Source organism: Vipera berus, assembly GCF_964194415.1.
Source record: "Vipera berus genome assembly, chromosome: W".
NCBI classification, from domain to species: domain Eukaryota; kingdom Metazoa; phylum Chordata; class Lepidosauria; order Squamata; family Viperidae; genus Vipera; species Vipera berus.
This window is the reverse complement of record NC_138210.1, coordinates 37,420,216-37,445,140: the sequence shown is the minus strand read 5'-3', so window position 1 is coordinate 37,445,140 and position 24,925 is coordinate 37,420,216. Positions and strand designations below refer to the sequence as shown.

Here is a 24,925-nt window from a genome sequence, read left to right as displayed (position 1 = left end):
ATTATGAAACATGGAATTGCTTGGCTAAGCATGCTGAGGACAAAGAAAAGAAGTAGTTCCTTCTTACCCCATGTTTCACAGTTTTGGCAGCATGCGCTGCTTTTTTCTTTGTGTCATATGGTGTAAGGATATCTATAATGGCCATGAAATATACTTCCTTCTTAGGGGCACCTGATTAAAACAAGAGAGAGAAAATTTTCAGTGGTGAAGGACACAGAATTGTTTTTAGGGTTTGCTATTCTTACCGAACTGCAAGTACTGTACAACTAAAGCACTCCAGAACTTTCTAGGCTAGATAAATGAGCCAAGAACTAGTTTTTTTTACTCAGCAGATGCTTCAAACAATATCTATAACACACTAGTGAAAATATTGAGGAAGCAGGTGAAAAAGTAAGCAGCTGATTTGAGTATACACAGAGCATTTTTCTTATCAACTACGGCAGGAGTTTTCAAACTTGGCCCTTTTATGACTTGTGGACTTCTAACTCCCAGAATCCTGAGAGTTGAAGTCCACAAGTCATAAAACAGCCAAGTTTGAAGACCCCTGAACTATGGTATACATGATGGGAAATTGGTTTGTTTCAAACTTTGTGGAATACAGGCAGTCCTTAATTTATGACCAGTCTATTAACACACTTCTGGTCATCATAAAACATTGCTCCATCCCCTCTGTACAGTCATGTGATTGTGATCTGGGTAACCTGTTCACACTTAAGACCGGTTGCCAAGCACCCCACAATCATGGGATTGCCATTTGCAATCTTCTCTGCCAGCTTCGCCAAAAAGTCAGTAGGGAAACTGGCAGAGAAGATTGCAAGTTGCTGCTGCCTGCTGAAGGATTTCCCCTCCCTTCGATACAAGAGGTGTTAGTGGAAATCCTTTGTTGGGCTGCAGAAACAAAGCGTGGAACATTGTGATCCCATCTTGTCTTTCCAGCCCAGTGCATGAATTCCTTTTGGATGAGGAGGGGAGAGACTGGGCTGCACTGGGCTGGACAGACAAAGTGGAGATCTTCGTGATCCTCACCTCACCTCTCCAGTCTAGTGCACAAATTCCTTTCCATACATGGTGGAGGAGGAACTCGTGCACTGGGCTGGAGAGATGAAGCAGAGATCTTTGCATTCCCCACTTCATTTCTCCAGAGCAGTGCACAGGTTCCTTTCTGCACACAGAGGGGAGCTGCTTGCCGTCCTTCAGCAGGCAGCTCTTTCACTGTGTCCACTTGATGACTGCAACTGGGAGAGCCGGAACTGCAGTTCTTGAGTGAAGCGGTCATGTGGGTGTAAGTCAAGGACTACCTATAGGACTATTCAATATAAATACAAGTAGTCCTCTACTTATGACCACAACTGGGACCAGAATGACTGCAATCCTGGAAATCTTGGTTGTGGTTGTTAAGCAATCTCATGGGCCAGTATCCGAGGTAAGGAACGTGGGGGTACATCAGGGGGGTGGGGGAGGCCCAGCACAGGATACATAGCACACCAGTCCATGGAAACCTGCCATGGCCCAGGAGGTCTCCGTTGGCTACAGGGCCCCCCAACACATGTAAAAAATGGAGACTGCTTGGAGAATGTCATGAGGTGGCCTTGGTAGGAAGGGTGCACCTTACATAGGCAGCTAAAGAAAAAACATGAAGTTAAGTGAGAAGCTTTGCACATGTTGGTAGGCTAGGTAGCTGAGGCCACCTGGGCCATGGCAGATTTTTGTGCACCAGTGGGCCCTGTAGCTGGCCAAGACCTCCTGGGCTGCAGAACATTTTCTGTACACTGGTGGGCTGGATGGGAGGGAGACAGGCGGGTGAAGAGAGTTGCACTGCCCCTGCAGTTGTAACTGTGTTTGGGCTGCCAAGCACCCAAATTTTGTTCACATGACTGCAAGGGTGCTGCAACAGCTATAACTTTGGGCAGTTTGTAAGACCCTTTGTTCAGCACAGTCACCATTTCAAATGCTCACTGAATGACTAGGTGTAATTTGAACACTACCTGTAGGCACAGTGCACAACTGAACAATGCTGCTAAAGGGCATGAGGATCTTCTGGGCATTTGTGTAGAAGGGTAGGCACAGCCAGGGGTGAAGTTAAACTCATCAGTTTAGAGTCCTTGCATTGCCACAAGAGACCCAGGTCCAGCCTCCCATGAATCCCATTGACCCTTATATAGTGCCAATGTAGTGCTGACTGTTAGTTGACTGGATTCTTGTCAATAATGACAAGACATAATGCCAGGTGTAAAGAATCAGGACCATTCCTGGAGATAAAAGATGAAAAGTACAAATTGTAAGCATTCGCAGATTGACTTGGTATTTATATTAGACGATCTGTTGGAGACAAGTCCTAAATTATTAGCAAAGATCGAAGAATTTGGAGAAGTAGCAGGACTGAAAATAAATAGAGAAAAGACTAAAGTTATAGTTAAAAATCTTACAGTTAAACGAAAAAACCAATTGTCAGAAAAAACAGACCTTCAGGTAGTTAAGAAAGTTAAATACTTGGGGATATATCTAACAGCAAGGTGCGCAACAATAAAAGAAGACAACTACGTAAAATTACTAAAACAAATAAAACTAGACCTGAAAAAATGGAAAAATCTACAACTATCAATTTTGGGAAGAATAGCGACTGAAAATGAACATCCTACCAAAACCACTTTTCTTATTTGAAACAATATCGATAAGAGATTTCTTTTTGATGAATTAAATGCATCGATATTGAAATTTATTTGGCAAGGGAAAAAAGCTAGAATTAGATTAAAAATGTTACAAGAAGCGAAGGAAAATGGAGGTTTTGGGCTACCAGATTGGGTTTTGTACTATCAAGCAGTTGTGCTAACATGGTTAAAAGAATGGATAACCCTAAGAAACAAAAGATTATTATACCTACAGGTGAAACTCGAAAAATTAGAATATCGTGCAAAAGTTCATTTATTTCAGTAATGCAACTTAAAAGGGGAAACTAATATATGAGATAGACTCATTACAAAGATGAGAGACATGAGACCGAACAATGCAGAAGAGCTGAAGGCCGCTACTGAAGCATCCTGGTCTTCCATAACACCTCAGCAGTGCCACAGGCTGATAGCTTCCATGCCATGCCGCATTGAGGCAGTAATTGCTGCAAAAGGGGCCCAAACCAAGTACTGAGTACATATGCATGCTTATACTTTTCAGAGGTCCAATATTGTTCTATGTACACTCCGTGTTTTATTGATTGCATGTAATATTCTAATTTTCTGAGATTGTGGATTTGGGGTTTTCATGAGCTGTATGCCATAATCATCACAATTATGACAAATCACAGCTTGAACTATCTTGCTTTGCATGTAATGAGTCTATCTCATATATTAGTTTCCCCTTTTAAGTTGTATTACTGAAATAAATGAACTTTTGCACGATATTCTAATTTTTCGAGTTTCACCTGTAGAGGGGCATGACCTACAACTTGGATGGCATGCCCTTCTATGGTATGGGAAGAACAAAATTCATAAATACTTTCAAAACAACTATGTAAGAAATGCATTTTGATATGGGAAAAGATAAAATCAAGAATTTACATGAAAATACCAGGATAGATTTCTACAATGGAGGCGTTTGTACACCCAAATTTAATTAATTATGAGAAAGTTGTGACTTATAAAGATATTTTGAATACTGATGGGAAACCACAAACTAAACAAGAATTGGAAGAACAGGGCATAGAGCTATCATGGTGGCCACATTTGCAAATGCAAATGAGATACGAGAAAGATGCAAAAATATATGGTTTTTACAAAGATCAGACAGAGTTTGACCAGATACTTTTGTCATCAGATGACAAATTGATTAAGAAATTGTACAGTTTTCTGTTAAATTTAAAGATGGAAGATTAACAAGTTAAAGAAACAATGATAACTTGGGCAAAAAAATTGGGCACAATGTAGTTAGGAAAATGGCAAAACTTATGGGAAAGAAAATATAAAATAACAAGGGCAGCTACTTATAAAGAAAATTTATATAAAATGTTCTATAGATGGCATTTACCACCTGCAAGACTAGCAAAAATGTTTAAAAGTATGTCTAGCAATTGTTGGAAATGTAGACAAAATCCAGGCACGTATTACAATCTTTGCTGAACATGCTCTAAAAAGCAAAGAATTGTTGGTCAAAATACATAGGTGGCTAGAGAAGATGACAGGAACACATGTAGACTATAAACCAGAACTATTTCTTTTAGTATAATTTCAGAAAACTATGATAAAGAATGTGTATACTTAATATTACATGTATTAACAGCAGCGAGAATTACATTTGCTCAATATTGGAAAAATGAAGAAATACCATCTGAAGAAGATATAATTAAGAAAATCCTGGACTGTGCAGAAACGGATAGACTCACATTGAAAATGAAAGGGAAACAAGATTCAGAATACTTCCAGTCATGGGAAAACTTTTATAAATGGTTAGAAAAACAGAATAAAGGTTAGGAATGGAAACTATTACTCTTAATGTTAAATATGTAAACCCAGACAATGCATTGCTAATTACTAAAGATTGATATTGATATTCGCTCGCAGAACTACGAAACCGAAGACACCAGCCTGAAGATGACGAGTGGGACCTCGTTGAAACGTCGCCAAGACACCCTGAATCCCACACAGGAAAAGACCCGAATACGCCAAGACCTATATATATATATGTATGTATGTATATCCCCTTCATGGATTACTGCCTTGTCGTGGCGAAGGGGCTTGCGTAATTCAATGAAGCTATGAGCTATGCCGTGCAGAGCCACCCAAGACGGAAAGGTCATAGCAGAGAGTTCTGACAAAACGTGATCCACTGGAGAAGGAAATGGCAAACCACTCCAGTATCTTTGCCATGAAAACCCTATGGACAGTACTAAAAGGCAAAACGATATGACGCTGGAAGATGAGCCCCTCAGGTCGGAAGGCGTCCAATATGCTACTGGGGAAGAGCAGAGGGCTAGTACTAGTAGCGCCAGAAAGAATGAAGCGACTGGGCCAAAGCCGAAAGGATGCTCAGCTGTGGATATGTCTGGTGGTGAAAGGAAAGTCCGATGCTGTAAAGATTTTTTCTCCATAGGAACCTGGAATGTAAGATCCATGAATCAAGGAAAGCTGGACGTGGTCAAACAAGAGATGACAAGACTAAACATTGACATCTTAGGTATCAGCGAACTAAAATGGACAGGAATGGGTGAATTTAACTCAGATGACCATCAGGTATACTACTGCGGGCAAGAATCCCTCAGAAGAAATGGAGTAGCCTTCATAGTCAATAAAAAAATAGGAAAAGCAATACTGGGATACAATCCTCAAAATGACAGAATGATCTCAGTTCGAATCCAAGGCAAACCATTCAATATCACAGTAGTCCAAGTCTATGCCCCAACCACCAGTGCTGAAGAGGATGAAATTGACCGGTTCTATGAAGCCCTACAGCACCTTATAGAACTAACACCCAAAAATGATGTCCTTATCATCATGGGGGATTGGAATGCTAAAGTAGGAAGCCAAAAGATAACGGGAATAACAGGCAAGTTTGGCCTTGGAGTACAAAATGAAGCAGGGCACAGGCTGATAGAATTTTGTCAAGAGAATACGATGGTCATAGCAAACACTCTTTTCCAACAACCCAAGAGACGGCTTTACACATGGACATCACCAGACGGTCAACACAGAAATCAGATTGACTATATGCTCTGCAGCCAAAGATGGAGAAGCTCTATACAGTCAGTAAAAACAAGACCAGGAGCTGACTGTGGCTCAGACCATCAGCTTCTTGTTGCAAAGTTTAGGCTTAAATTAAAGAAAGTAGGGAAAAGCGCTAGGCCAGTCAGGTATGAATTAAATCATATCCCTGTTGAATATACAGTTGAGGTGACAAATAGATTTAAGGAATTGGATCTGATAGACAGAGTGCCTGAAGAACTATGGACAGAGGTTCGCAACATTGTACAACAGGTAGCAACCAAAACCATCCCAAAGAAAAAGAAATGCAAGAAAGCAAAATGGCTGTCTGAGGAAGCTTTGCAAATAGCTGGGGAAAGGAGGGAAGTGAAAGGCAAGGGAGAAAAAGAAAGATATGCCCAATTAAATGCAGAATTCCAAAGAATAGCTAGAAGAGATAAGAATGCCTTCTTAAATGAACAGTGCAAAGAAATAGAAGAAAACAATAGAATAGGGAGGACCAGAGATCTTTTCAAGAAAATTGGAGAGATGAAAGGAACGTTTCATGCAAAAATGGGCATGATAAAGGACCAAAATGGCAGGGACCTAACAGAGGCAGAAGAGATTAAGAAGAGGTGGCAAAATTACACAGAAGAACTATACAAGAATGAGCTTAACGTCCCTGATAATCACAATGAGGTGGTCACTGACCTCGAGCCAGACATCCTAGAATGTGAAGTGAAGTGGGCCTTAGAAAAGCTGAGCAACAACAAAGCTAGTGGAGGTGACAGTATTCCAGCTGAGCTATTCAAAATCTTAAAAGACGATGCAGTAAAAGTGCTACACTCAATTTGCCAGCAAATTTGGAAAACTCAACAGTGGCCACAGGATTGGAAAAGATCAGTTTACATTCCAATTCCAAAGAAAGGCAGTGCCAAAGAATGTTCAAACTATCGCACCATTGCACTCATTTCTCATGCTAGTAAAGTTATGCTTAAAATTCTACAAGCTAGACTCCAGCAGTATGTGGATCGAGAACTACCAGAAGTACAGGCAGGATTTCGAAGAGGCAGAGGAACTAGAGATCAAATTGCTAACTTACGCTGGATCATGGAGAAAGCTAGAGAGTTCCAGAAAAACATCTACTTCTGCTTCATTGACTATGCTAAAGCCTTTGATTGTGTGGATCATAACAAACTGTGGCAAGTCCTTAAAGAGATGGGCATACCAGACCATCTTATTTGTCTCTTGAGAAATCTATATGCGGGCCAAGAAGCAACAGTGAGAACTGGACACGGAACCACTGATTGGTTCAAAATTGGGAAAGGAGTCCGCCAAGGCTGTATACTGTCGCCTTGCCTGTTTAACTTATATGCAGAGCACATCATGAGAAAGGCAGGGCTAGATGAATCAAAAGTTGGAATTAAGATTGCCGGAAGAAACATCAACAACCTAAGATATGCAGATGATACCACTCTAATGGCAGAAAGTGAAGAAGAACTAAAGAGCCTCTTGTTGCGGGTGAAGAAGGAGAGTGCAAAACTTGGATTGAAATTAAACATTAAGAAAACCAAGATCATGGCATCTGGCCCTCTCAATTCCTGGCAAATAGATGGGGAAGAAATGGAGGTAGTGACAGATTTTATTTTCCTGGGCTCCAAGATCACTGCAGATGGGGACTGTAGCCAAGAAATTAAAAGACGCTTGCTCCTTGGGAGGAAAGCCATGGCAAATCTAGACAGCACACTAAAAAGCAGAGACATCACCCTGTCAACAAAAGTGCGTATAGTCAAGGCTATGGTCTTCCCAGTTGCAATGTATGGCAGTGAAAGCTGGACCATAAGAAAGGCTGAGCGCCAAAGAATTGAAGCCTTTGAACTATGGTGCTGGAGAAGACTCCTGCGAGTTCCTTGGACTGCAAGGCGATCAAACCGGTCAGTCCTAGAGGAGATCAACCCTGACTGCTCTTTAGAAGGCCAGATCCTGAAGCTAAAACTCAAATACTTTGGCCACCTAATGAGAAGGAAGGACTCACTGGAGAAGAGCCTAATGCTGGGAAAGATTGAGGGCAATAGAAGAAAGGGACGACAGAGAATGAGGTGGCTGGATGGAGTCACTGAAGCAGTAGGCGTGAGCTTAAATGGACTCCAGAAGATAGTAGAGGACAGGAAGGCCTGGAGGAACATTGTCCATAGGGTCGCGATGGGTCGGACACGACTTCGCAACTAACAACAACAAATGTATGTGTGTATATATATATATATATATATATATATATATATATATATATATATATATATATATATATATGTATGTATGTATATACACACACACACATATATATATATATATATATATATATATATATACATATATATATATATATATATATATATATATATATATATATATATATATATATATATATATATATATATATATATATATATATATATATATATATATATATACACACACACACACACACATACATATATATGTAGATCTTTGGTCATTCGGGTTTTTTCCCCACGTAGAATTGGAGGTATCAGGGAAACGTTTCGACGAAATCTCATCCATCATCCTCAGGCTGGTGACTTCAGCTTCGTTCTTCTGGGAGAAGTGTGTGATAGTGGCTGTTTTTTCTTCTTTTTTAAACTGCCAGAGGGGGTGTGTTCTGTGGGTGGAGGCTTGGCTGTGTTCTGATGGGGTGGAGGTGTGCTCTGATTGGGTGGGGGCTTAGCTGTGTTCTGATTGGGTGGGAGTGTGTTTTGAATGGGGGCTGTGTTCTGATTGGGTGGGGATGTGTTTTGAGTGGATGGGCTGGTCTCAGCTGCCAGCCTTAGACCTGAACTGGTGAGTTGTGCTGCTTTTGTTCATGATAACATCACATGACAACTCATGATAACATCACATGACATCACCACCACACAACCATTCAAAAAGCAAATCCGAACCCACAACGATAACGACACACAACCACAAAACAGAAACCTAACTACAGCTGCAACATTAGCCACTTTAAACCCCTCCAAACCACACAACAAGCAAACTGACACCCACTATAAAAACATGGCACCACCACAAACACGGAGCCGAACAAAAGCAGCACAACTCACCAGTTCAGGTCTAAGGCTCAAATATGAGCTGCCACTGCTGTGGCTACTGCCTGTAGATGGCCTTGGGCTAGGCTGAAACAGGAAATAAGATATGTCCCGTGTCTGGGACTAAGCAAGTGTATTCTGAATGCTTAACAAACATTTAAAACATATATATCCCAGAAGAACGAAGCTGAAGTCACCAGCCTGAGGACGACGGATGAGATTTCGTCGAAACGTTGCCCTGATACCTCCAATTCTACGTGGGAAAAAACCCGAATGACCAAAGATCTACATACAAACACCCGCGAAAACCTCAGAAAACAAATATCTTACCTCTACGGGGAGGAAATCCACCATTTAACTAGGACCTACGAAAAACTCGAAGTACGAAGAGCTTCCATTCTGTGTGACCTCACATTCCTACGCAACTGCCGAGATCAAAATTTAATCCCCACATCCTTCCAATTGAAATTCCACTCCAACTCTGCAGCCATCAAACGCATCCTGATAAGAACTGAACTGGCCCTAATCAGAAATGAACTCCACACAAAAAGATTCCTCCTGGACCGAATCAACAGAGACCTCCTCACACTTCACCTCAAACTCAGCAACAAGATCCACCCCACACTTTGGGACAAATTCAAACAAATTGCTGTCTGGAGAGCTGAAACAGAGAATGCCTACAAAACAGACACACACACCAATAAACTCCGAAGACTAAAAGAATGCCAGAAACAAACCCCTCCCCTCTCACAGCAACACATGAAACAAACTGTGCACAACATCTCAGATAGGATTCTCATTAAAGCCGAAACCAATGTCTTGTCTAAAGGATTTAATTTTGCAGTCGCTCCCAAACACATCCCCACGGAAACCATTATATGCGGAGTTGAATCCAGCCTGACCAAAATTAACCCTGACGACACCAACAAAATCAGACTCGAAGTTACCAACATCCTCTGCACCAGCAAACCACCCAAAAGGAACTTACCCAAAGAGGAACAGACAGCACTACTTAACCTAAAAAAAGGCACCAGCATAATCATTCTGCCAGCAGACAAAGGCAGCGCCATGGTGGTAATGAACTCATCTGACTACCATACCAAATTATCCAACCTACTCCGAGACTCCACATACAAACTCCTCAACACAGATACCACCACCTACCTGGAAAAAACCACAAAATCCAAAATAAAAGCCACCCCCACATCCTAGATCTGACCAACCACTGCCTATCAAACACATACTTCATCTACAATAGACAAAGATACAAACAAATGGAAGGAGCACCCATGGGATCACCCCTTTCACCTGTCATCGCAAACCTCCACATGGAACACTTTGAAACCCTCGCTCTAGAAAAATCCAACCACAAACCCAAACTCTGGCTCAGATACATAGATGACACCTTCGTAATCTGGCCACACGGCAAAGAAAAACTGGATGACTTCCTCACACACCTTAACAGCCTACACTCCAAAATACAATTCACCATGGAAACAGAAGCTAACAATCAACTTCCCTTCCTTGATGTCTTAGTCTACAAGAAATCCAACGGCTCCCTAGGACACACTATCTACCATAAAAAACACACACAAACCGCTACCTGAACGCACTCTCACACCACCACCCAGCACAGATCAACTCCGTAGCCAAGACACTCATCTCCAGAACAAAACACCTGTTCTGTACCAGCCTGCTACCGGCCCTGCAGAAAAGGCAGGGACAACCCCTTTTACAAGAAGGCAAGAGGCTGGAATTACGCCTGCCAAATTTATTGCTACAAAAACAAATAGAACAAGACACAAACCAAGAAACAGGAGCTTTTCAAGCAGTTGCCTTCAGCAAACCAGCCCTCCCACGCATTCCCCCTTAAACACAGTTCAGGGCGTGGCTTCTCTCTGCCTCCTTCCGAGGAGCCCCATTGCCTTCCTCTGTTTACTCCTGATTGACTGCCTCCTGCGTCGGGCGTCCTTGAACAGGGCCAGCTGTGGGTCATCTTCATCCACGCTGTCAGGCTCACACAGCTGGGTCTGCGTCGTGACCAGATGAGAGGGGCCTGGCTGAGGACTTTCATCAAGCTCTTCAACACCCCCCTCCTCCTCCTCCTCTGAGTCATCCGACCCAACTGCCGACCCCACAGGCTGACCCTGAATCACAACAACACCTAGCTGACGAACAACACCTAAAAACCTAACTACACACTCTCACTAACGTACTAACAGCCAACGGATTCCAAAGAAACATGATTACCAACTTAATCCGAAGAGAGACACCCACAAAAATCCAAGACAGAGAACAAGAAAATGGCAAAGCCCTCCTCCCATACTTAAAAGGGATCACAGACAGAATCAGCAAGATCCTCCAAAAACACAACATCAAAACAGCATTCTGCACAGACAGAAAAATATCCACCATCCTAAGAAACCCCAAAGACATAATTGGGTTAGAAAACCAAGGAGTATATGAAATCCCATGCACCACCTGCCCCACCACATACATCGGACAGACCAACAGAAGAATAAGTACACGCATTGAAGAGCACAGGAACTCACTCAGAAAGGGAGAACAAACTTCATCCCTGTTCCAAACACACTTCTCCCAGAAGAACGAAGCTGAAGTCACCAGCCTGAGGATGACGGATGAGATTTCGTTGAAACGTTGCCCTGATACCTCCAATTCTACGTGGGAAAAAACCCGAATGACCAAAGATCGATCGATCTATCTATCTATCTATCTATCTATCTATCTATCTATCTATCTATCTATCTATCTATCTATCTATCTATCTATCTATCTATCTATCATCTATCTATCTATCTATCTATCTATCTATCTATCTATCTATCTATCTATCTATCTATCTATCTATAATGAAACAATAAAAAAAGAATCAGGACCATTCCTAAAGTTGTAGTATAGAAGATTTATTCAAGACTATACACAAGAGTCTAGTCAACTAATGGTCAGCTCTACATTGGCACTAGATAAGGGTCAACAGAATACACGGGGGCTGGACTTGGATATCTTGTGGCAATGCAATGATGATGCATTTAATTCCACCTCCCCAGCTCTGTCTATGGTGATTCTCAGTCATCAAGGTCATTGTTGTCCCAAAGGTGCTTTTTCCACGCGGCAACTGAACTTTCTTGATTTTCCTTAAGATGTTTTGCTTCTCTCCCAAGAAGCTTCTTCAGCTCTGACTGGATGGTGGGGAATGGCAGGATTTATAGTCCTTGCAGACAGCTGGTCATTTGCATTCTTTTAGTGAGTCGTTAAAAGACTGCTGAATCTTTTCCAGATGGGTTTGTTCTCCTATGTTGTGCCATGCATTTATGAACTGGTTGTTTTTTTGTTCATAAATGCATGGCACAACACAGAAGAACAAACCCATCAGGACAAGATTCAGCAGTCCATCTGCATTTATAAGACAAAGGCCACTCTTTCGAAGACAGCAAAGTCCACATTCTGGACAGAGAGGACCACTGGTTTGAAAGAGGGGGTCAAAGAGGCCATCTATGTTAAAACTGAACAGCCCTCTCTCAACAGAGGGGGAGGGATACAACATCATCTATCTCCAGTCTACAACACAGTCCTTTCAACAGTTCCAAGAAGGCTCCACACCCATTTGCACTACTCAGGTGACCCTGACAACACAGATAAGCCTCCAGGGGCTTCAACGACTCGCTAAAAGAATGCAAATGACCATCTGTCTGCAAGGAGTATAAATCCTGCCATCCCCCACCATCCAGTCAGAGCTGAAGAAGCTTCTTGCATGAGAAGCGAAACATCTTCAAGAAAAACAAGAAAGTTCAGTTGCTGCATGGAAAAAGTACTTTTGGGACTCCCCAGCTCTGCATGCTCTTCTCCTACAAGTTGTGTATTATGGAAGGCATCCAAGACATCTTCTCTATCACAGAACCCTCCTGTGTTGCAAATTATTCTTAATCCTGCCTTAAATTGTTTCAGGATATAAATGAGCTATGTCTAAACTTTGACCTGACTCTCAAATAGACACTCCTACCCTTTACGATGGCTGCATACTACAGGGGAAGATTAGACTGGAAGTCATGTCTGTAATTAAGGCAGCTTTATTGGCTAGGTTGCTGTAGTTTAGGGAGTCAAACAGTCTTAAGATTTCCAAGAAAGTGGAGTAAGCAACGCTGATTCAAATAACTATCACATATCAGTAAATGCTTGCAGTCAGAGGATATCACTCTGGCTTTCACCAGACAACTTTACATTTTGTGTTCCACTCCCACTCCCATCATCCAGATCCCAGCACTTACCTTCATGGCTTTTCATAGCATAGACATCCACTGATGTATCAAACTCCCCAGGCCCGAAAAAACGTGGGAAGTTGAGAAGGTTACCGGGACTCTCAGGTGGAGTCCCATAGGAACCAATTGGATTCCCACCTACGCCATCATTCTCACATTCTTCATCTTCTGCCCGGTCCTCAACTTCCATCTCCTCTTGCTCAGCCCGATCAACATCGTGAATCCCTACTAGCAAACTGTAATCCATGATCTTCAGCTGTGCAAGGAACTGGAAGTCAACAGAAAGACATTCCTTCTCATTTTTAAGGTCTCTATATCACCTCCAGGATTTGAGTTAAACCATCTTTCATTAACTTGGCACCAGCTCTAAGTATTGGGACTCCAAGTCACTTAAATCTCAAAGCTTTTCTACATGATTGTTTGGAATTCTTATGGTTACAGGATTATAGGAGAAGAATGTTTTTAGTCTATGGTGGCAAAAAAATTAGGAGTCTGGTAGCACCCTTTCTAACTAACAAACTTTATTGAAAGACTTTTAATAAACTTTTGTGAGTTTGCTGCTTACTTCATCAGATGCAAAGAGTGGCTAGACTGATATAAAATTTAAAATGGGATGAGGCGGAGTGGGTGAGTGGGTGGGAGAAACTAATTAGTTATGCAAGTGCAGGTTACATGTGAGACAGATTGCAAGTACCTAATTAATTAACAATTGTAATATGCTAAAAAACCCACTGTATTTGTGGAAACACTTTGAGGTCGCCTGAAACTTTTTGATGTGTATGAGTTCAGCAATGTCTCACTTCAATGGTCCCATTAAAGTCTTTTTTTTCCAAAATGGTCACTTTGAAATCTGTTGTGCTTTGTGGTCTGTATTCTGTTTAAATTTAAATTAATTAAAAAACCTAATAAAGCTTGTAGTCCGAGAAGGTGTTATCAGACTCCTTCTGAGACTTGTAGGAGTAACACTCATTTCTGTTGATCTCAAGTTATGGAAAACTGAGCTACTCTTGAGCAGGATGAAGGAAGTAATCCCCAAAGTGAAGCTGAATGCAAGAGACAGTAGCAGGCAAATAAAACTCTTCTCTGTTTCCTTTTTCGAACAGAAGTTCTTTTCAAATTCATTTAAATTTACTGAGGTTGTGAGACAGAGTCTACCAGACACCTCTACCTTATCTAGCTTTTTAAAGAGCTTGAAAATTAGTGTAACAGTGGGGACTCTCTGGTGATTCCACCACTTAGTCATACCCCCATTCCCCAAAACCAACTGCTTAGCTACCCTACCTCAACATCTTGCTTCAATTTCTCCAGGATTTTTTTTTTATATTCGTCTCCAACATGGAGCTTTTGGCCTTCATTTAGAAAGTCGTTGTCTTTAAAGGTTGGTAGATCCTTAGCCTAGAAAGAAGGATTGAACTGAAGTAAGTGCAAAACATTGCTTCTATATTATGTGATCCAAAGCAGCTCAATATACTGCTTGCTGAAGTTGGGGCAAAGGCAATTCCATCAACTTTGAGGAAAGGATTAAAAAATACTAAAATATTCGTGAGAAGTTGCTGGGCTAAAAGTAAAAGCTTGTGAGAGACTGTGGGAAGGAAATAGAGAAGGACTGCAGTTTAGGTCAGTAGATGCAACATATAGGACATGACCAGGCTGAGCCCGAGGGAAGAGCCAAATGCATCATCACTCATGAGTCCCTTCGTGCCCACAAGAGATCTAGGTCCAGCCCACCTTGAATTCCTGTGACTCTTATCTACAGCCAATTTGCTTGGGCCCTTAGTAGCTCAGATTCTTGTAGAGAGATTAAGCTTGCAATAAATCTTTATACCCATTTGAACTGCCTGGATCTCATGATTTCCCTGGTGCTTAACAAAACACAGCCCAAATGTGAGAGCCAGGGGAAGAAAGCTTTTAAAAAAAGAGACTTCTAGGAATTGGTCTTTCCTTTTTTAAAACTATTTTATTTTATTCAAAAAGTTAAAATCCAAAATCCCCTCCCCTATCACAGCATGCTGAACAGCACCTCTCCCATCATGGCATGCTTAATGGACAGGAACAATAATTTATGCAAGCACCACTGTTCAAAGGCGTCAATTCTTCTTTGATCAGCTATTTAGTGTCCAACTCTCATACCCATACATCATTATTGGGAAGACTACTGCTCTAACTAGCCTGCTTTTTGTATCTATATCAATATCTCTGCTTTTCTAGATCTTATTAATGTTAATAATTACAGTGTGGCCTAAGGTTATCCTATGTTTGATTTCAGGAGTAGAACTGCCATCATGAACAATTTTTGATCCAAGGAAGATAAATTCTCGAACTAATTCAATTTCCTCCTTGTTGATTTTAAACAGCGCATGTCCATCTGCAGCTTTTGTCATTATCTTTGTTTTCCTGATGTTAAGACTCAATCCAACTTTTTCACTTTTGTCCTTGATTTTCCAGATCATTTGTTCCAGGTCTTCCTTCTTTTCAGCCAATGGTGTTGTATCAACTGTGTACCTCAAATTATTTATGGTTCTTCCTCCAATCTTCACTCCAACATCAGGCAGTTCCAGATCTAATTTCTGCATGATCACTTCAGCATACAGATTAAACAAAAATGGTGATAAAATACAGGTGAAACTCAAAAAATTAGAATATCGTGCAAAAGTTCATTTATTTCAGTAATGCAACTTAAAAGGGAAAACTACCGTAATATATGAGATAGATTCATTACATGCAAAGCAAGATAGTTCAAGCCGTGATTTGTCATAATTGTGATGATTGTGGCGTACAGCTCATGAAAACCCCAAATCCACGATCTCAGAAAATTAGAATATTACATGCAATCAATAAAACAAGGAGTGTACATAGAACAATATCGGACCTCTGAAAAGTATAAGCATGCATATGTACTCAGTACTTGGTTTGGGCCCCTTTTGCAGCAATTACTGCCTCAATGAGCATGGCATGGAAGCTATCAGCCTGTGGCACTGCTGAGGTGTTATCTTTCTCTTGGCAATGCCCCATTGATTCTCTATGGGGTTCAGGTCAGGCGAGTTTGCTGGCCAATCAAGCACAGTAATCCCACGGTCATTGAACTAGGTTTTGGTGCTTTTGGCAGTGTGGGCAGGTGCCAAGTCCTGCTGGAAAATGAAGTCAGCATCCCCATAAAGCTTGTCTGTGGAAGAGATGCAAAAGTTGGACTTTGGACCACTGAGCAACAGACCAGGTCTGTTTTTCTTTAGCCCAGGTAAGACGCTTCTGACCTTGTTTGTTGTTCAGGAGCGGCTTGACAAGAGGAATATGACATTTGAAGCCCATGTCCAGGATCCGTCTGTGTGTGGTGGCTGCTGATGCACTGACTCCAGCCTCAGTCCACTCCTTGTGAAAGTCCCCAACACTTTTGAATGGCCTTTTCCTGACAATCCTCTCCAGGCTGCGGTCATCCCTGCTGCTTGTGCACCTTTTTCTTCCACACTTTTCCCTTCCACATAACTTTCTATTAATGTGCTTTGATACAGCACTTGGGGAACATCCAACTTCTTTTGCAATTAGCTTTTGAGGCTTTCCCTCCTTATGGAGGGTGTCAATGATGGTTTTTGCACAACTGTCAGGTCAGCAGTCTTCCCCATGATTGTGATTCCTACTGAACCAGACTGAGAGACCATTTAAAGGCTCAGGAACCCTTTGCAGGTGTTATGGCTTAATTAGCTGATTAGAGTGGGACACTTTGAGCCTAGAGTATTGCACCTTTTCACAATATTCTAATTTTCTGAGATTGTGGATTTGGGGTTTTCATGAGCTGTACACCATAATCATCACAATTATGACAAATCACGGCTTGAACTATCTTGCTTTGCATGTAATGAATCTATCTCATATATTAGTTCCCCTTTTAAGTTGCATTACTGAAATAAATGAACTTTTGCACGATATTCTAATTTTTTGAGTTTCACCTGTAGGCAATGTGATCTCGAGTGCTATGTCACTTTCTAAAGCCAGCTTGTACATCAGGTAACTCTTGATCAATGAAAGTCTATAGCCTCTGTTTAATGATTTTTAACAGAATCTTGCTTGCATGAGAAATGAATGCAATCATTTGGAGCAGTCACTGGCATCGCCTTTCTTTACTAATGGGATAGAAACAGATCTTTTCCAGTCCTGAGGCCACTAACATGTAGTTCATATCTCTTGACACAGGGCAGTGATGATGTTAACTAGCACTGGTCTTAGTAATTCCACAGGTATTCCATCAATACCTGGGGGCTTTCCAGTTCAGCAATTTCTCCATGGCCGATTCTATTTCTTCTTTCAAGATGTTTTGTTCTTTATTAATTGGGCTGTCATCATTGTCATCTTCATGGTAAGTCAAACTGCTATAGAGTCCTTCTGTATATACTTTTCACCTATTCTTGATCTTCTGCTGGTCACTTAGTACATTTCTGTTGCGGTCCTTACCCTGCTGAGAAGCTGGATCACATCATTTTCACTACAGCAAACATGACCTCAGTATGTCCCTTCCTGTTAGCTTCTTCCAGATGTTGACACTGCTCCTCCTACTGCCTATTTTTGTCTTTCCTGGCTTCACATTGGAAAATTGAATTCAGCTTTTTAACTTTGTCCTTATTACTTTTGGCTTTGGCTACCCTTTGCTGATCAGCTATTTTGATGGTGTCATCAGACAGACACTGGTTTGTTCTTTGGATTTTGGTGTGACACATACTTTCCAGCAATTTCCATGTTACCTTGGATCTCTCACCAGTGTTCATTTGGACCTTTCCCTTCTAAATTCAGTAGTTCAAACCTATTCTCAACCTCTATGGCTGTTATGACCCAGCTGGTCAAGGCAAGGCAGGCCTTTAGAGAGTCCTTTATTGTCCTCAAGAAGTGTTCAACAAACAGCCCTCCAATGACCAGTAAAACTCCACCCCATGCTACCCTGAAGGCAGCTACCCTCAGTTCCCCAAACACCACCACTTGGTACATAGCCCAAAACTCTTAGAGGAATACGTTCACTGCGGGCATGAGAGAGTCCGATGGGGCTAAGGGAAAGAGGCACAGGTGAAAACCGTAACTGGTGAAGAACAGGGTCACTTGGGTACAGGTGTGTAGCGAGTTGTATGCAAACGTAGCCACCGCTAGTATGTCCGCCCAGTTGTCCTGCTGTTGATTCATGAAGCACTGGAGATATAGCTCAAGGATGTCATCCATCCGTTCAGTAACCCATCGGTCTCCAGATGATGGACCGAGGAGAGACACACCTGGATCTTGAGTTCTTTCCGCAGAGCCTGCCAGAACTGACCATGAATTGCGCTCCTTGATCTGACACAACCCGGTCCGGCAGACCGTGCAGCCAGAACACATGGTGAATGAATAACTGGGCTGTGGACCGAGCTGTGGGTAGTCCCAAACACGAGATAAAATGGGCCATTTTAGTGAGCATATCCACCACGACCAACACAGTGGTGGCTCCCTTAGATGGTGGCAGCTCAATGGTAAAATCCATATAGATGGCCCCCCATGGTCTCTGCAGTGTGGGCAAAGGCTGCAGCAGTCTGGGGGGAGCACCGGTGGTGTTTTTGGCATGCCTACATTGCACACACGAGGCAATGTACCCAGTGATGTCATGCTGAAGAAGCGGCCACAAAAAAGTCTAGGAAACCAGATGGAGGGTCTTTTTTTCCCCAATATATTTTTTATTTTATTGAAATCATCCACAACTACATCATAACAATACATTGCAGTGCTTATTAAAATTCTTTTTTAAAAAAGAAATACAAAACATAATAATGAACATTCTAATGATTTAGACAAATTCTTTTACATTATATAATCAATCCTTCCCATAACCATCCCTTTTTGTCAACCATTCATACCATGGTCTCCAAGATAGATAATAATCTGTATCCCCCTTATCTTTCAACAGCATGGTCAAACGGTCCAATTCCGCACAATCAATAAATTTCTTAATTAACAGATCCTCGGGAGGGCTAACAGAGTTTTTCCAGTATTGAGCCCATAATATGCGTGCCGCCGTTAACAAATGCAACATCAAATACCATGCAGATCTATTCAAGTTGTCTGGTTTTAAGCCTAACAAAAACGTCTCAGGAGTCAATTTAACAGAATATCCTAAAATCTCATTCATCCAGATATGAAGCCGATGCCAATACTTCCTCGCTTCACCGCAGGTCCACCACTGGTGGTAATAGGTGCCTTCTCTTTCTCCACACTTCCAACATGCTGGGGACACACCCAAAAACATTTTACCCAACCTAGCTGGCGGGAGATGCCAACGAAACATCATCTTATAAACGTTCTCCTTATACGCAGTAGATTTCGTTAGCCTAACATTTTTCTCCCAAATGGACCTCCACTTATCACGTTCAATTTGACAACCCAGATTCCTTTCCCAGGCGACCCTAAAGCCCTCTGTAAGCTCATTTAACCCATCCATATCCAATAGTAAGGAGTAACATTTTGCCAGCAACTTCTCACTTTTCCCGAAAAGAATCTTATCGAATCCTTGAGCTTCTCTAGTAATCCCTGGCACCACTCTCTCCTTCATGAACCGACTGCGAAGCTGCATATACGCCCACCAATCTACCTGGATACCCTGTTCCTGCAATTGCGATTTAGATTTTAATTCTCCATTTGAATGTAATAATTCTTTATAAATCACCCTTTTTTCTGGATTAAACACATTAGGGAAGGTCAATGCTTCCATTGGGGACAGCCAATATGGTGTCCTCGTATAAAACTTCTTCCTAACCAACGACCAAGCCCCTAATAGTATATTACGCAAATAATGCCTAATAAAATATTTCGGTGGGCTTCCTGACTCCCGCCACAAATGGGCATGCCACCCTTGGGCTAGATCATGTCCCTCTAATGCTAGCAATCGCCTATTTTGGAGAGTCATCCACTCCCTTATCCAAACTAACAACGCTGCAACATAATAATACTTCCAATTAGGGAGCCCAAGTCCTCCTTCTGCCTTTGGTCCTTGCATTATCTTAGCCTTAACCCGAGGTTTTTTATTTGCCCAAACAAATCTAGAAACAAGTCTCTCCAAGTTCTTAAAAAACGAATTGTCTAACTTCACAGGAGCTGTTTGGAAAAGAAAGAGAAATCTCGACAAAACCTGCGTCTTTATTAATGCTATTCTACCAAATAGAGACAGGGACAATTTGTTCCACTTCTCCAAGTCCTTGGATATTTGTACCAGTAATTTTTGATAATTATTTTCTTTAATTGAGGAGCACTGTTCTGTGAGCCAGATTCCAAGGTATTTTACCTTACGTTCCACCTGCAGCCCCAACTTGCCTTGCAGCTCCACCCTTTGTGCTATTGTAATATTCTTTACCATGACTTTCGTTTTTTCTTTGTTAATCTGTAACCCTGACACCTCTCCGTACTCATCCAACTTCTCCAAAGACGCTTACCCGAATTCATAGGTTCTTCAAGAATAAACACCAAATCATCCGCAAACACCTGGACTTTATATTTTTGTTCTTTTATCCTCAACCCTTTAACTTCCGGGTCTCCTCTCAAGGCTCTCAAAAATGGTTCCAAAGATAAGATAAATAACAAAGGAGACATAGGACAGCCTTGCCTCATTCCTCTCGCTATTTTCTTATGATTCCTCTCCATTAATCAAAATTTTGGCAGTTTGCTCTTTATAAACTGCCTGAAATGCATTCAAAAACCTTGGACCAAAATCCATGTACCTCAATAACCAATTTAGATACCTCCAATTCACCTTGTCAAATGCCTTTTGGGTATCAAGGAATACCAATGCTAACTGTTTATCAGGTTGGGCCTCATAATATTCCAACACATCGATTATAATTCTCAAGTTATCCCTAATCTGCCTAGATGGTAAAAAACCATTTTGGTCACTATGAGTGAAGCTATTCAAAAATCTTTTAAGTCTCCCAGCCATGATAGAGGCAAATATCTTATAATCTGTATTTAAAAGGGAGATAGGTCTATAATTCTTAATTTGTAAGTGATCAGTGCCTACTTTAGGAATTAATGTGATATAGGCTTCGGACCAAGATTTGGGAACTACAGATTCCTCTAAAACTGTGTTAATAGATCTTTCAAATATTTCACCAAAGTCTCTAAGAGCAATTTATAAATTTCAGCAGGCAAGCCGTCTGTCCCTGGAGTCTTACCCGTCTTTTGACTCCTAATCACACTTTCTATCTCCCCCTCTGTTATCTCTTCATTTAAAAGCTCCCTCATGTCTTGTGGAACTACAGGGGGATCCACGTAAGTCAGATAGTCCAAGATCTTATTCTCCTGTATCTCTTCTCCGAAGTATAGACGTGAAAAAAAATCTTGTGCAATTCTCTTCTTTCCATCCATATCTACTCTAATCTCTCCTGTCTCATCTTGTAATTGATCAATAAACCTTTTCTCTTTCTCTTTCTTCAACTGGTAAGTCAACCAATGCCCTGCTTTGTTAGCGTGCTCAAAATGGTGCTGCCTAACACTTCGAAATTTCTGGGCCAAATCGGCCTGTTCTAATAGCGTAATCTGATGTCTAATTCTATCAACCTTCTCTCCCAAACTTCGATCTAATGGGTGTGATTGTAAGTCCCCTTCCGCTTCTCTTAATTTCTCTACCCACTCCTCCCTTTCTCATAATTTAACCTTTTTCTTCCTCGCGATAAATTTTATTGCCACCCCACGCATATAAGCTTTCGCCGTATCCCAAAGGATTTGTAACGACGTCTCCTCATTATCGTTCTCCCTAAAAAAAACCTCCATCTCTCTCTTAATTAACTGCTGAAATTCTATATCTCTTAATATTGTTACATCAAGGGTCCACCTTCTCCTTTTCCAAATCCTACCTTCACCCCATACCACCACTATGGGGTTATGATAAGCCCAAAAATTAGTCTGTATTTCCACAGTGGCTAAAGATCTTATCTCTGCCGTCATCCACACCATGTCCAAACGCGACCAAGATTTATGCCTTGTAGAAAAAAAAGTAAATTGTTTCCCATTTGGGTTCAACTCCCGCCAAACATCTCGAAGGCCAAGCTCCTCCCTCATCTCGTCGCAAATTTTGGGGAGTATCCGCCTGTCTATCAGCTGCCTAACCCCTTGTTCCTGACCACAATTATAGTCCATCTCCTTATTGATAATCCCATTGAAATCACCTATTATACAAATTTGGTCATACTGCAAATCTACCAACCTATAATATAGCCTTTCATAAAATTGCTTTTGGGCTCCATTCGGGGCATATATCCCCACCAGCAGTGCCCTGTGACAACCAATCTCGACTTCAATCATTAAAACTCTCCCATCTTCGCCTTGATAAATTAATTTAGCTTTCAAATACTGTTTGACATAAAAAACCACTCCCCTTTGCTTTTTATCTGCTAAGGCCACAAATAAATTACCTAATTTAGGGCAATGCAAAACAGTTTCATGTTGTTTTTTAATGTGCACTTCCTGGAGACACACTATATCCACACCTGACTTTAACAATTTCGAAAAAAATATTTCCTTTTAACCGGCAAGTTCAAACCATTAACATTAACTGAAAGTAAACATACATCGCCCATTTTCATTTCTCCGCCATTCTTGCCCTGGTGGTCTGTCTAGTCACTCTCTGATACTTCTCCTCTTCCTCTTTGTCTCCCCCGCTCCCCACATCATCCACCCTTCCCCCTGTCGCACCACCTTCTGGTTCCTTCACTCCCATTTCATCCCCAGACTCCATTCCCGAAGGTTTGATCTCATTAGCTAAAAAAACCTGTGCATCTTGGGGGGTGTCCAACCAAATTCTCTTGCCTTGCCACGTCAACGAAAGACCATCAGGAACTAACCACTTATATCTTACGTCTAATCTTCTAAGTTCAGATGTCAGTGCCAAATATTTCTGCCTTCTCTCTCTGACCCTACGGGGTAATTGTCTTAATTAACACAATGATTTGCTTCCCAGCATGAGAGAAGGTCTGGCTTCTAGACTTTTGGTACACTTCATCCCTAAGTGCCTTTTTACTAAATCTAACATATATTTCTTTTGGGAGTTTAAATTTCTTAGTATAAGAAGTGTACACCTGAAAGCATTCGTCAATATCTCTGCGTACCATTTCAGCCTCTCTTTGTAACATCTCCGCCACAATTCCTGAGATCACTTCAAGCAAATTTTCACCAGATTCCTCACCAATATTCTGAAACCTCAATAGAAATGCGGATCTTTCCATGTCCAATTTAATAATTTCGTCTTCCATCTCCCTGTTAATTACTATTTGCTTAAGCTCAACCCTTTCCACTTTCCCTTCCACTTTTTGAATCTTGGTTGCTGATTCTTGAATTTTCCCATCATGCTCCTCCAAAGTTGCCCGTATCTCCTTAAATTAAATATCCCCCACTTCATTTTTAACTCCGCTAAATCCTTTGCCATAGATTCCTGATTCCATACCATCGTTTCCTGCATAGAATATAATAAATTTTGAATCCCCTGGAGGCATGGAGCCTTCTCAGCCGCCATACTTTCAATCACTCTATGTGGTGTAGGGGCATTGTAAAACCCTTTTTTGGTTTAACTGCTGCAGAGGAACTCGACATTTCCATAAGGCCTCCAAACCCTTTTTAAAAGTTATATACTACCCACACCCAATATAGTAATCCCCCCTTTCCCCCCTTTCCTTTCCTTTTCCTTTCCCCTTTTTGCTACCTTCCCCCTCCCCCTATGGGTTTAATTAACCAAATTAATAGTTATTTAGATTAGTTCATCTAACTGTAAAGCCAAAATACTTACAAGTAATAAATTTATCCAGAGATACAAGCAAAAATTCTTATGTCTAGAGTTATTAATATCAATCAATTAAGGAAAAGAAAAAAAATCAGTGTAAATCAAGGAGCAGAGTCCAAAAAGTTCCAATAATCGGAAGCCTTCTTCAAAGTGCTACTATTCCAATTCAAATAGTGAAAGGCATATTCCACACTCCAAATGCGACTGTGAATCAGCAAAAATATAAAGGAACTAATCAACCAACAAGATATTAATTGTTAATTGTTCAGCAGATCCTTGCACAGCCAAACAGCTGCTCGATAAAGCAGTCAGGAGAAAAGCCAACTAAAAGAGGGAGAGGCCCCTCAAAACAGAACGCAAAGTCCAGAATCCAACTTATTTTTTAAATCCAAAGGAAAGCAAAAGTAAAGTTCGCCACCATCAATCACTAGCTCAACTGCCGCTCCGCTCCGAAGCTTCCACTCCTCCCCCGAGGAAAGCTGATCTCCAAGCCAAGTATAAACAAGAAAATTCTTTGTCGGGGCTTGCAGACTATCCTTATCCGCCTGCACTGCACAGCTGATAGTGTCCAAGTTAGTGGCGTCGTGGTATTGGGGCCGCCATTATGGGGCCCTCTTTTCGCCCTGGGATCAGAGCCGTGCGACGATCATCGGAGAGCTCGCACTGCTCCCCGCGTTCTAGCGCATCCGCTCTTCCTTACCAGCCTCTCCGGGGCTGGCAACAGCCACGTTTGGCCGCAAATCGGCGAAGAGATTGAGCTGGGGGGGAAAGAGAACTTTCCTCACCCGCTCGCCTAGTCCACGACGTCACCGGAAGTCCAGATGGAGGGTCTTGAACACCCAAAGTTTCCCGCTGCCGGGCTGTCATGGCACTACCACAAGATGAGACCCTGGAGGGGCCCCGCTGGTATGTAAAGGCGGTCCTGGAAATGAAGCAAGTTTTCCATGTAGGACCAGGTGATCACCTCATTCCCCAAACCTCGGGCCAAGTAACAACGGTGTGTCACCACAAATGGATCCTGCTGTTGTACATCCAGGATCTGCACTCTCAAATTCACCAGTTCCTCGTGTTGTGACTCAGGGCCAGCCGGTGGGTCCGGCAGCCGGCTCAGAT

At 41.7% G+C, this 24,925-nt stretch overlaps 1 protein-coding gene across 1 annotated transcript in view; it reads right to left on the bottom strand.

Annotated features, from left to right (window-relative positions):
* LOC308676259 (phosphatidylinositol 5-phosphate 4-kinase type-2 beta-like) overlaps positions 1-18,396 on the bottom strand; it is a gene marked incomplete at its 5' end in the record, with an annotated part of 36,047 nt that extends 17,651 nt beyond the window's left edge. The window contains 4 exons of the mRNA XM_081342073.1: positions 68-171; positions 13,057-13,315; positions 14,329-14,442; positions 18,043-18,396. Coding sequence (XP_081198199.1) covers positions 68-171; positions 13,057-13,315; positions 14,329-14,442; positions 18,043-18,396 — 831 coding nt within the window. The remainder of the gene's footprint in view (positions 1-67; positions 172-13,056; positions 13,316-14,328; positions 14,443-18,042) is intronic.
* Positions 18,397-24,925: the final 6,529 nt, after the last annotated feature.